This window comes from Hippopotamus amphibius, chromosome 3, assembly GCF_030028045.1.
Source record: "Hippopotamus amphibius kiboko isolate mHipAmp2 chromosome 3, mHipAmp2.hap2, whole genome shotgun sequence".
Lineage (NCBI taxonomy): Eukaryota > Metazoa > Chordata > Mammalia > Artiodactyla > Hippopotamidae > Hippopotamus > Hippopotamus amphibius.
Window position 1 is genome coordinate 111,093,260 of NC_080188.1, and position 13,669 is coordinate 111,106,928.

The 13,669-nt window shown below is 33.0% G+C and overlaps 1 protein-coding gene and 1 pseudogene across 1 annotated transcript; both read left to right on the forward strand.

The window, feature by feature from the left end:
• The first annotated feature begins 1,201 nt into the window (after positions 1-1,201).
• Positions 1,202-2,173, forward strand: LOC130848660 (olfactory receptor 8K3-like). Its single transcript, XM_057727084.1, has one exon. It carries the CDS (start codon positions 1,202-1,204, stop codon positions 2,171-2,173), a length of 972 nt encoding a protein of 323 aa, XP_057583067.1.
• Positions 2,174-11,657: 9,484 nt separating this feature from the next.
• On the forward strand, positions 11,658-12,635 carry LOC130848661 (olfactory receptor 8K3-like; annotated as a pseudogene).
• The last annotated feature ends 1,034 nt before the right edge of the window (positions 12,636-13,669 follow it).

A 13,669-nucleotide genomic window follows, 5' to 3' on the forward strand; every position in this document is an offset into this window, starting at 1 on the left:
GAAAATAACACACTTTTTAAACCTCATTTACTCAGCAGTTGAGATTTATATATATATATATATTTTTTAGATCCACTGAAATCTGTCTCTAAATGTATTGTCTCTTGACCATTAATTCAGTGTTTCTGAACAAGCCACAATTATTTGCTTTTTCTCTTCATGGATTTGTCTATCTTGGATATTTCATAGAATGGAGCTGTGCAATATGTACAATATGTGGCCTTTTATACCTGGTTTCTTTCACTTAGCATGATGTTCCAAAGGCTCAGCAATGTTGTAGCATGTATCAATACTTCTTTTATGGCTTATTAATATTCCATTGTGTGGATGTGCCACACTTGTTATCCATTCATCAGTTGATGGACATTTACGTTGCTTTTATCTTTTGACTACTATGAAAAAATGTTTCTATGAACATTTATGTACACGTTTTTGTATGAACACCTGTGATTTTCAATAATTTGAGGCACATATCTAGGAGTGAAATTGCTGGGTCATAATGGTAATTCTATGGTTAACTTATAGAGTAACTGTCAAACTATTTTCATAGTGACTATACCATTTTACATTCCTGAAAAAAAATAGATTAAGGTTCTAATCCACACTCTTGTCAGCATTTGTAATTTTACTTTTTTTAAATTGCCATCCAAGTGGATGTGACGTAGTATCCCATTGTGGTTTTGATTTGCATTTGCCTAATGACTACTGGTGTGGGACATCCTTTCCAGTGCTTATTGGCCATTTGTATATCTTCTGTGAGAAATCTCTGTTCACATTCTTTACCTGTTTTTAACTTAGGTTATTTGTCTTTCTGTAGTTGAATTATAGGAGTCCTTTGTGTATGCAATATACTAGACCCTTATCAGATAAGATTTGCAATTTTTTCCATTGTGTGGGTCACATTTTTAATACTTTGAGAATGTCCTTTGATGCACAAAGTTTGCTTTAATTTTGATAAAGTCCAATTGAGCTATTTTTACTTTTGTTGTTCATACTTTTCATGTCATATCTAAGACACCTGTCAAGAGCTGAATGACCTGGGAGAGAGAACTTAGCTGCCAGGTGTGGGAGTAGCCAATTAAATCAACAAGCCATAAACAAAAGATTTAAGACTCTAACCATTTATTGCAATGGTAATCTCATCATACCTCATGGAAGTTAATAATTATTTTTATATTTATTCCCAGTATATGTTTCCCAAATGGCCTGGATGGACAAACACAATCTGACAATGTTGAATGAATTCATCTTAATAGGAGTCACCGATCTCCCTGAGCTGCAGGCCTCATTATTTGGACTCTTTCTCACTATTTACATGGTCTCAGTGGTGGGGAACTTGGGCTTGATCATCCTCACCAAAATAGACTCTAGGCTACAAACACCCATGTACTTCTTCCTCAGACACCTGGCTTTTGCTGATCTTAGTTATTCAACATCAGTGGGACCCAAAATGCTTGTAAATTTTGCTGTAAATCAGCATACAATCTCTTACAACTGGTGTGCTACCCAGCTCACTTTCTTCAGTCTCTTTATCATTAGTGAAATTTTCATTCTGTCAGCGATGGCCTATGACCGCTATGTAGCCATTTGTCACCCCCTGCTCTACACAGGCATCATGTCACAAAGGTTATGTCAGGCACTAGTGCTCATCCCCTATCTATACAGCCTCTTTTTGTCTTTGCTGACCACCATAGAAATTTTTACCTCATCATTTTGTGATCATAATGTCATTAGTCATTTCTACTGCGATAGTCTGCCCTTGATATCTTTGCTTTGCTCTGATACACATGAAATTAAATTGATAATATTGATCTTTTCAGCTTTTAATTTAGTTTCCTCTCTTTCGATAGTTCTTTTGTCCTATGTTTTGATCCTTGTTGCCATTCTCAGGATGAACTCAACGGAAAGTAAGCACAAGGTTTTCTCTACCTGTGGATCTCACTTGACAGTGATAGTCATATTCTATGGTACTCTATTCTTTATGTATGTGCAGCCCAAATCCAGTGATTCATTTGATACTGATAAAATGGCTTCTTTATTTTATACTTTAGTAATACCCATGTTGAATCCTATGATCTACAGTATGAGAAACAAAGAGGTAAAAAATTCCCTACCTAGAACCTGGGGAATGTGTGCAACTATTCTAGTTAAAATTCACTGTAGGATATGCTAACAATGAACAATGTATTAGTCAATGTATACTATTACTAGCATTGTTTCAGCCCTGTAATGTTACTTCTATGAGACAAACAAGAATCAATGTATGATAAGCATAGAAATAAAGAAAATTATCCATTACTTTTAAACTAAAATATATTACTAGCAGGTATATTAGTAATTGGCTAATCCCTGCTTTTACTTCAGATATTTACCATATCTAGTTTCAAGCCCTCACCTAAGTGTTATTCCTACATTTTCCCATGAGTATGTTGTTTGCATGTCCCTTCCAGTAAACATTTATTTTTACAAAGCCAGGGAATGTATATTACAGTCATAGTATTTTTTTTTCCTGTAATGCCTAGCAGATACAAAAAAGAAAGCCTGATAAATATTACATAAATGGATTTATTTAAGAAAATAAACATGCATTATTATTTTCACAACAAAAACCCTCTCTTTATGGGGCTTAGAGAAAACACAGAAAATAGGCAGAATGAGAAGTGGGCTATATAGTATGATTGATGGTGACTAGGTGACATATCAACAAATGGTACCACCCAAGGCTGAAGAAAGACTATCTAAAAGGATTAAAGATAGCATCCAGAACTCAAACAGAGGCAGGAATTGTGCCAATTTGTTACACACAAAGTAGAAAAACTCACAATTCAAGAGGCTTTAGGGAGAGTATTCAAGAAGGTCTTACTCCGTTAAAGGAGTATAGTTTGACCAAAACTGAGCACTGCTCTGGACCCACCTAAGAAGTTATAAAAACAATGTGTGAAAGGATTCCAGATAACTGTATCCCAGAACAAAGTTCAAGAATATTTGTAAAATACAAAATTGCCCAGAATCCACTAAAGAAAAATCACAATGTATGGGATATATTTTATAATCATCAGGCTTATAAAGATGCAGGAAAATGTGATCCATCATGAACAGACTAACCAGTCAACCAAAACTGACCAAGAACTTACACATAGTTTTAAGATATCAAACAAGGACAAAAGAACATTTATTATAAATATATAACATATTTTCAAAATGCATGGAAGGTATTAAAAAAATTGAACTTCTAGAAATAAAATGTACCATGTTCAGGATGAAAGATACATGGGATTGTGTTCATAGCAAATTAGATATTGCAGAAAAAAGACTAGAGAACTTGTGGATATAGCGATGGAAAATATCCAATATGAAATACAGAATGTGAAAAGAAACAAAAATATAAAAAAAGCCACAATTATCTAGGAGGCAACTTTAAGCAGCCAAGTTCACATGTAACTGAACTTCCCAAATAAAAGAGTAATTAAAACTACTTAAAGAAAATGTAGGTGAAAATTTTCAAATATGATAAATGCTAGTTACCATCAGATTCAAGAAGATTCACAAACCCCAGATACAAGAAACATGTAGGCAACTACTTGAAGGTACAACATAATTAAATTTCTCAAAGCCAGTGATAAATTAAAAAAAAAAAAAAACAACTTAAGCAGCAAAAAAAAAAAACCTGATTTATCATCAGAAGCACTGCAGGTGAGAAGATGATGGAGCATCATAATTAAAATACTGAAACCAAATACTGTCAACCTTGAATTCTGTACCCAGAGCAAAGATCTTTTTAAAAGGATTGCAAAATAATTTTCAGATGTACAGATGCTGAAGGAATCTGTCACCAGCAGACCTGTGCTAAAAGAAATGATAAAGGAAACCCTTTAGTCAGAAGGTAAAAGATACCAGATGAAAACATGAATCTAGACAAAGGAGTGGTGAGCACAAAACTAGTAACTACATATATGATTTCTAATCATTTAAATCCCAAAGATAATTATTTTAAAATAATTTAAGAAAACACAACAAAAGTGTATACTGGGCATGATGGAAGTTAAGTATTGTAAAGAGTTATTTTTTACATGAAAGGATATGACTACACTTGAAGGTGGACTGTGACAAGTAAAATATACATGACAACCTTAAAGCAAACACTAAGATAACAACAACAGAAAAATTATAGAACAGGAAAAAAAAAAAAAAGGGAAAATGGAACAAAAATAGGTGGGACACTTAGAAAGCAAATAGCAATGTGATGGACTTAAACCTAATGATATCAGTAATCACATTACTAAAAATCTCAAGGAATCTATGACAAACAAATAAACCAAAAAACCCTAGATTTAAAAGGTGAGTTTAGCAAAGTAACAGGATATAAGATCAGTAAGCAAATATCAATCAGTTTTCTACATACTAACAATGAAACAGAAGTTAAAGAAAAAAATCCAAAAACAAAAACACAACAATCAGCCCAAGCATAATGAAATACCTAGGTAGAAACTAACAAAATATGTAAAGGAACTGTTTACTGTTTGATGAAGTGTAGAAATGCTGAATTAAAAAAAAAATGAAAGATCTAAGAAAATAGAAAACATTTTGATTTTGTAACTTAGAAGACTAAACATAGTAAAGATAGAAATTTTCCCCAAACTGATCTATAGGCTTAATGAAAACCCAAACATCTCAACAATATTTTTCATAGGTAAGAGATGAGTTTATACTAAAATTTGTATGAAAGGCCAAAGATATAGAATAGTTAAATCATGTTTTTAAATTAGAATAATGTGGAAAGAATCAATCTGTTAAGATTTACTAAGTAACTATAGTTATTGAGACCCAGTGGGATTGCTGGAGGGTCAGAGAAATATATTGATAAAACAGAATAGATAATCCAGAAATAGACTCTCACAAAAAAAGTCCAATGATTTTTTTTTCATGAGGTACAAAATTTATTGAATGAGAGAAGGATAGCTTTTTAAACAAGTTGTCCTGAACAATTGGGTGTCCATATGCAAGAAAAAAAAGAAAAAGAATGAAAGGAAGAAAGAAAAAGAAAGAAAGAAAGGAAAGGAAAAAAAAAGAAAATTAATTAGAATGTTGACCTAAAAGTCATACAAAAATTTAACTCATGATAAATCATGGCAAATATAAAATGTGAAACTGTACAATTTTAGACAAGAACAAATAAGAAAAATCTACTGCAAGACTTAAAGCTGGATGGAGAGTTCATCAACATGACATTAAAAACATGAATAAAAAAGTAGAAATTGTTAAATTGTGCTTTAAATCAAACTACTAATCACACTCTTGGGCAGTCATCCCAAAGAAATAAAAATTTATGTACATACAATCACCTTTGCACAAAAGTTTATGGAAGCTTTATTTGTAATAGCTGCAAATTAGAAACTCAAATGTCTTTCAATGGGTGAGTGATTGAGCAAACTCTACCATTGATAACATGGAATAAAAAAGGAACTATAGTAATAAAGTAATGATAAAACACAAATAATTGATACATGCCAAAATATGAGGGGCCTCAAGAGAATTATGTTGAGTGAAAATATTGCAAAATATTACCTTCTTCAAATAATAAAATTATAGTGATGAAAAATAGATTAGGGATTAACAGGTGTTAAAGGCACAGAAATGAGAGATTGGAAGTGGGTGTGGCTATAAAGGAATCGCACAGGAGACCTTTGCAGTGATGGAATAGGTCTGATATTTACTGTTATGGTGGTTACACAAATTCCTGCATATGATGAAATTGCATAGAGTTACATACATACACAAAAACACAAAAATGAGTGCATGCAGGGCTGTTGAAATCTGTACAGTCAGTGAATTATACAAATATTCATTCCATGGTTGTGATATAGTACTATATTTAAAGAAGTCGCTACCAATAGTGAAAAATAAATCAGACATAGGGACACTTGGTGCTCTTTTTGTGCAACTTGTAATTCTATAACTATTTCAAAATAAATTGTTAAAAAATAGACTCTAAGCTATCTGGTACAGTGGGGGGCAAAAGGGGTAGAACGGATATACAAGGGTGAGTCAAAAATTATCCGCAGTCTGGCTGTAGAATTTATAGAATTTTTAATATAACCAGAGTGCATATAACTTTTGACTCACCCTTGTACTGCATAAAGAGACACTAAGAAATCTTGGAGGTAGTGAACATATTCACTATCTTGATTGTTTTAATGATGAATTTTCAAGTATATATATATGTCAGAACATATATAATTTTAAACTATATATTTATAGTTAATTATTTTCAATGATACCTCTATAAAGTTATTTTACTTAATTACTAAGTGTGCCAAGAAATTAAATAATAAACAAGAGGAACATCAATAATAAAAACACACATCTTAGAATAATTTTTAATTAATAAGAAAGAACACCATTTGGGCAACTCTCATAGAAGTGAAGATGCAGGAAACATCATGCATTTACTGGTGGAAGAGTGTATTTGTAGAATCAATCTGAAATATTTGACAAAATTAAATGTTATTACACTTTATTTTACCCAGAGATAAAACTACTGTATATGTGCTTGTGTGTGGGTTTATGTGTAGGTGAAGGTGTAGATGTAGATATATCTGTATAAATATCAATACATGTGAACAATCACACAGAAATGTGAAATGCCTGTCATGGATAATTTTGTTTAAAACATATTAACAAGGCAAACTCAAGACTTTTCACTGAACTGTTGTAGTAGTGTTGGTTGAAGACAAACAAATGTCTAGCAATAAAGCATAGATGCATGAAATTTGTTATACGTTATTGCCTGTAATGAAGAAAGAAACAAAATAATGTCTCACAACATGGATTCACCACAAATAATTTAAATGCAACAAAACAATTTAGAGTAAAATAACATAGTAAAACATACACACATAAAATATTACATTTTTGCAGAATATATTGATCATGCTGGGTATATATCAAGCACAGTAGAACATAGGTCAAGGTAGACAAGATATTGGATATTGGACATGATGGAAAAACAAGAAATATTGAAATGTAATACAGGAAAATATAATTAAAGAGAAAGACTAAAGAGATAATGACAATTAACTATGAAATGAGGATAATTATGAGCAACTAATTTCTCTACCTTTTGGTCAAAAAAATAATAATAATAATAAATAATTTAAGGAAGTCATACCTCATATACATGATGCATTATTGCTTTTAGTTTATTCAATTATTTAAATAACGCAATAAAACTGTTTAAAATGTCCTTATTGTCATCCATTTGAGATCATTGTAGAACTAGAATAATACTGACAAGCTTGTTCTACAGATGAAATATATGAATACATTTCCCTATATGATTGTATTAGTTAGAATACTCAGAGAAACAGATTCAGAAGAAGAGTAGAGGCTTGCATGAGCCAAAGAGGCATTTTAAGGTATTGGCTCATGCGACTGGATTGACAAGATTTGTAGACAGGCAGAAATCTGTGGGGCAGGGTGGCAGTACAGAAGTTGATACTGCAGTCTTGAGCCAAAGGCAGGAAACTGAAGCATAAATTTTATATTTCAGTCTAGAGACAGACACTTTTGCTTCAGGGGACCTCAGTATTTGCTCTTTAAGACCTTCAACTGATTAGATGATGTCCAATTATATTCTGGAGGATAACAGGCTGTACTGAAAGTCTATTGATTTAAATGTTAATAAAAATATAAAAATAAAATCTTCACAGTAACGTCTAGACTGATATTCAACCAAAGAACTGGGCACCATAGCATAGCCAAGTGGATTAAAAAAATCAACCATCAAAGTGAGAAAAAAAGGGAAAGTTAATAAAAAGTGAAAGGTAGGGAAATAATACATCTAACTCATCTACTGGTAAAGACAATTTGCTCTGGACTGTTAATAAACACACCCCCTCATTTGAATTCTGTAAGATTTCAATGCTTCAGGGACAGTCAAGAAACTGCTTGGCATCTCCTCAGGGAGGATCTCAGAGGATGATAAAATCCATAAATTGTTTTCACTATGTGTGTCACTTAGCACACGGGGAAGCCAAGAGAAAGGTTTCATTACAGGTAAACAGAATACTTCATGTGGTACCATATTTTAACACTATCCAGATAGTTTTGGTGACATTGGCAAGATAACACTTTTATTCTGTGACAAAGCGCAGCAGGGCATGAGGATGTCTGGTTCATGTCCATGCACATCCTGCTGTTGATAATGCAGGAGCAGAATAGGACTGCTCTCCTTCTTCAGATTCATAGTTCACATATTTTCACAAATGCTAATGAGCATCTTTGAAATGTTAGTGCCATATGTTTATGTAATATTTATGTCATATAAGTGCTTAATCATATAAATAAGAGAGGACACAACTGTGAGAAAGAAAGGCTCACTAAAGAGTCAGGAATGAAAAAGAAAAAATATGACAGAATTATGAAGCTGCTGAGGTTCAGTTTCCAGTTAGATATCCTTCCAAATTCTTAGTCAATTAGTGACTGTAGGCTTTTCTTATTCCTTTCTCAAAATATTGTGTATTTAATGACTATTTACATCAATGTATACATGTGAATTTTTCTGATCTCTTGATGAGAAAATAGGGGGTTTCCACCCTGCACTGAGATGTGAGAAGTAATTTTTGGAGGATAGGAGATATTGAGTACGCAGTTTTATGGTGATGATGGAATGTCCAGCATGCTCAGTTTCCAGTCGAATCAGACAGAAAACACATGTAATTTTCACAAAAAAATATAGTTTTAAAACTAATAATCAGATAATCAACACAGATAGTAATCTCTGAAAGAGTAATTTGATACCTTTCATACAACTCTAAAGCTGGTAAGAAAAAGCTCTTCAATCCTTTATTATCCTACAGGAAAATCAGCACTTACTAATGTAATTTTGTTCTGTAGACTTTCATCGCTACACCTAAACAAGATTTATGTCACTTATTATTCCATTCATTTAAAATGTTGTCCTAATTCTGGTACAGTATTTCTTTTACAAGAAAGACGTGTATATGGGGACAGAGTAGGATATGAGAATCTCACAGCCTTATAAGCAATGTACTTTGTGAGATAAATGTGAATATCCTATAGACACATATAAAATTTAATTTTATAAATATTACATTTTTTATTTGCTTTCTTAGACTTCACAGAAACTCCTGCCACTTTTATTTTCTTGTAATCAGGATCAATTATATTTCTTCTTTATTTTTTCAAATTAAACATTAGTACACTTTTTTAAACCACTAATTCTTATACATTAGCCTGCTATGCTCATTCTACTCTGGTATTATCCTGTTTTTTTTTTAATTGATGGCTTATTAGGAATAATCATATACATCTTTACTTCATTGCATTAATGTAAGTCTGCATTAAACGTTATATGGAGAATTGTGGCCTTAATGTGAAGGCAGACAAAATAATATCCTGGAATGTATGCTATCTATCTATCTCTATCTATCTATCTATCTATCTATCTATCTATCTATCTATTATCTATCTTTCTAACTATAGATATATACATATACATATGTCTTTGTATTTTCTCAGTATGATATTCTGTAATTTATAGTAATTTTAAAACTTTTTTTCTATAGAGAAGATTTTTATCCAATAGAAATATTTATGAGACATCATTATGTAAAATCAATTTCAGTTACATTACTGCCAAATTGCTCAATTTTTTGAATAACTTTTAGATAAAGTTAACATACAGTAAACTGCATATATTTGGTATCCCAATCTCCCAGTTCATTCCCCACAACCCTCCCTGCTTTCCCCACTTGGTGTCCATATGTTTGTTCTCTCCATCTGTATCTCTATTTCTGCCTTACAAACTGGGTGATTTGTACCATTTTTCTTTATCCCGCATATATGTGTTAATATACAATATTTGTTTTTCTCTTTCTGACTCACTTCACTCTGTATGACAGTCTCCAAGTCCATCCATGTCTCTAGAAATGTCCCATTTTCCTTGCTTTTTAGAGCTCCAAATTGCTCAATTTCTAACCTCAGTTTCTCCATGACAAAGCATACCTTGCATGTTACAAACAACTCAGTATATGTCAGTTATAATGAAAATGTACTTGGTGAGGAGGAAATATGTTAACTTTTAGGTAAATATATTTTACATATTTTAAGTTAGAGAGAAGATAAATTATCTAGAGCAAGAGTGCATTGATGGTCCCAGTGGTAGTCATGGGGATGAGTCATGGTGGGGCCACTGGCGACTGTTACCTGGATAACACAGTACTCAGGCTATTGCTCATCATACCTCTGACAAAGAAGTGCAGTCACACAAAAGGAATTTATATGTATACATGTAAGGAGAATCCAATTCAGGGAGCATGCTCTTCCTACTAAGAAATTAAAAACAAATACATAAAAAATTGTATGTATTGGACATTTGAAGGATATTTTCAGGTAACATAAATGTATTTAAATGTTTAATCTCACATATTTTTTCCAACAATCCTGCAAGAGACAGTTCATTTTGCAATGTGTGCAAAGAGACTGAGATAACCTATCGTATTTGTCCAGGGTACTCCTGTGTACACAAAAAGTACAGGTACAGCAGAGATTATATCCACCAATGTATATTTCATGGCATGTTTCCTGTATAAAGACAAATAACGTACACTCTGATCTGTTAGAGTTTCATTATTTTACACCTCTGTCCAATATTGGTCAAGTGTAATAATTGTTTCATCCTTTACCACCTGTGGACATAAGGGATTACAGATGAACCTGTTTATTTATTTATTTATTTATTTATTTATTTATTTATTCATTCATTCATTCATTTAAGTTTTTTTGATGTGGACCATTTTTAAAGTCTTTATTGAATTTGCTACAATATTGCTTCTGATTTATGTTTTGGTTTTTTGGCCTTGAGGCATTTGGTAATCTTAGTTTCCCAACCAGGGATTGAACCCTATCCCCCTGCATTGGAAGGAAAAGCCTTAAGCACTGGATGATCAGGGAAGTCTCTCAGATGAACCAGTTTTAAAGCAAGGGCTTCTAAATGTTTCCACACATAATTGCAATATGAATTTTAATTTTATGACATAATTAGCATGTGCAGGATATAATACTATGTGATTTAAATTTTGTAAATGTAATTGTGATTGTCATTATATAAAAGATCATAGAAAAGTTTACCTTCACCTATAAAACAATGCCTAAAATTTGTAACATTTTTTCAGACATGCTTCCTTCAACTATGTTTATATCAATCCGTATCTGCATCTACACATATATCAGAGTTGGCCAATTTTGGCCCGTTGGCATTTTGGGCTGTATAATTCTTTATTGTTGGGGTCTGCCCTAATATACTAGGATAACTACCAGCCTCGCTAGTCTCTAACCACCTTCAGTGGTGACAACAAAAATGCCTCAAAATATTATCAAATGTTCTTTGGGGGGTTAATCTTCCCCAAAGAAAAAGTACTGCTCTCTCTTTCTCCAACTATATATTTATCTCCCTTTTTCATTTTTATATTTGTATGTTTTATTTAGAGGATGTGGAATTTTTCATTGTGTTTAAAATATAATTTAGATTTACTTTATTTATGTCATCTTTGCACATTAAAAAAAAAAAACAACACAAAATTTTACTACATAATGCCATTGACCATGCCAATGTCTCTAACCAGAATAGGTTTTCTGATAAAATGGAAAAACACAATGGAACAGGGCTGAGTGAATTCATCCTCATGGGAATCACAGACGGCCCTGAGCTGCAGGCTCCATTATTTGGGCTCTTCCTCATCATCTACATGATCTCAGTGGTCGGCAACTTGGGCATGGTCATTCTGACTAAGGTGGACTGCAGGCTACAAACCCCCATGTACTTCTTTCTCAGACACCTGGCTCTTACTGATCTTGGCTATTCAACAACTGTGGGACCCAAAATGTTAGCAAATTTTGTTGTGGATCAAAACTTAATCTCCTATTATTTGTGTGCAACACAGCTGGCTTTCTTCACCATGTTCATTGTTAACGAATTTTTTATTCTGGCGGCAATGTCCTATGACCGCTATGTGGCCATCTGTAACCCTCTGCTCTACCCAGTTATCATGTCATAAAAGGTGTGTCAGGTTCTGGTGGCAATCTTGTATCTTTATAGCATATTTGTGTCTCTTCTTGTCACTGTAAAGATTTTTACTTTATCCTTCTGTGGCTACAATGCCATCAAACATTTCTACTGTGACAGTCTCCCCTTGATATCTTTGCTGTGTTCAAATACACATGAAGTTGAACTGATCATCCTGATCTTTGCAGGTGTTAATATGATTCTCTCCCTTCCAATAATTCTTGTGTCTTACATGCTCATCCTTGCAGCCATTCTCAGGATGAACTCTACTGAAGGTAGGCACAAGGCTTTTTCTGCCTGCGGGTCCCACCTGACAATGGTCACAGTGTTCTTTGGGACTTTAATATTTATGTATGTGCAACCAGAGTCCAGCCATTCCTTTGACACTGATAAATTGGCATCTATATTTTATACTTTTATTATCCCCATGTTGAACCCCTTGATCTATAGTTTGAGGAACAAAGATGTTAAATATGCACTGAAAAGGACATGGGAAAAACAATATATTTCCTTAAAAATCGCTGTTGATATCATTCCTATAAATTGTTAAGTACTTTCCACCTTGCTGTGTGTACTTCAGTGGGAATAAAAGGACAAATAAGTTAGAGTATGCTTCTATTTGCTAGCCACCCTCCTAAGTGGTGTAAATACATTAGTGGGAAAAAAAAAAAACAGAGAAAAATCTCTGGCTTTCCATCTCTGAGAAGAGATGAAACACAAGCATAATAATTAAGCAAGTTTTAGAGTGCAGTAGAATAGACCATAAAAACAGAGAAGGACCATGGGTAAGCTATGTGGGGGTAAGGAAGACTAGTAGGTACAGAAGGGACATTTAAATGACTCAGTTGCCAAAGTTTGATCATGACATGTTTCAGTGTGAGACTCTGTTGTTTGTTGTTTTTTTGTTTTACTACTTGCATTGTGTTAGCTTCTTGTATTTGTATTTTTGTATGTCTTCCCTCAAATTTGGGAAATTCTTAGCCACTATTTCATTAAATAAACTCTCTCTCTCTCTTTTTTTTTTTTTTTTTTTGTCACTCCATTAGGCATATGGGATCTTAGTTTCTCCTCCTGCATTGGGAGCACAAAGTCTTAACCACTGGACAGCCAGGGAAATCCCTAAATAAACTCTCTTAATGGTGTCTTCTAAGTCCCTTAGTCTCTGTTCACTTATTATTACTACTTCTATTATTATTATTATTATTTGCTCCTCTTACTCAATAATTTAGAATGACTTGAGTTTAATTCCCTGATCATTAACTTCTGACTGTCCTAATCTGTTGTTGAACCCTTGTAGTAATTTTTTCAATTAAGTTATTGTGTTTTTCACTTTAGAATTTTTGATTTGGTTCTTCTAAAATTACTTTCTACCTCTTGTTTATATCTTCATTTTGTTTCTATATTGGAGATTTATATTGTTTGTATGAATGGGTCTTTTATCCCTTGTTTCTTTGTGACATTTTTGTATGTTTCTTTGTGATGCCCTATGATATTTTGGTGAAAATGGGGCATTTGAAAAAACAACCACTTCTCCCATTCTCTGTGGTCTAGCATCTCCTATCAGCCTGACATGAAAGCTCAGAG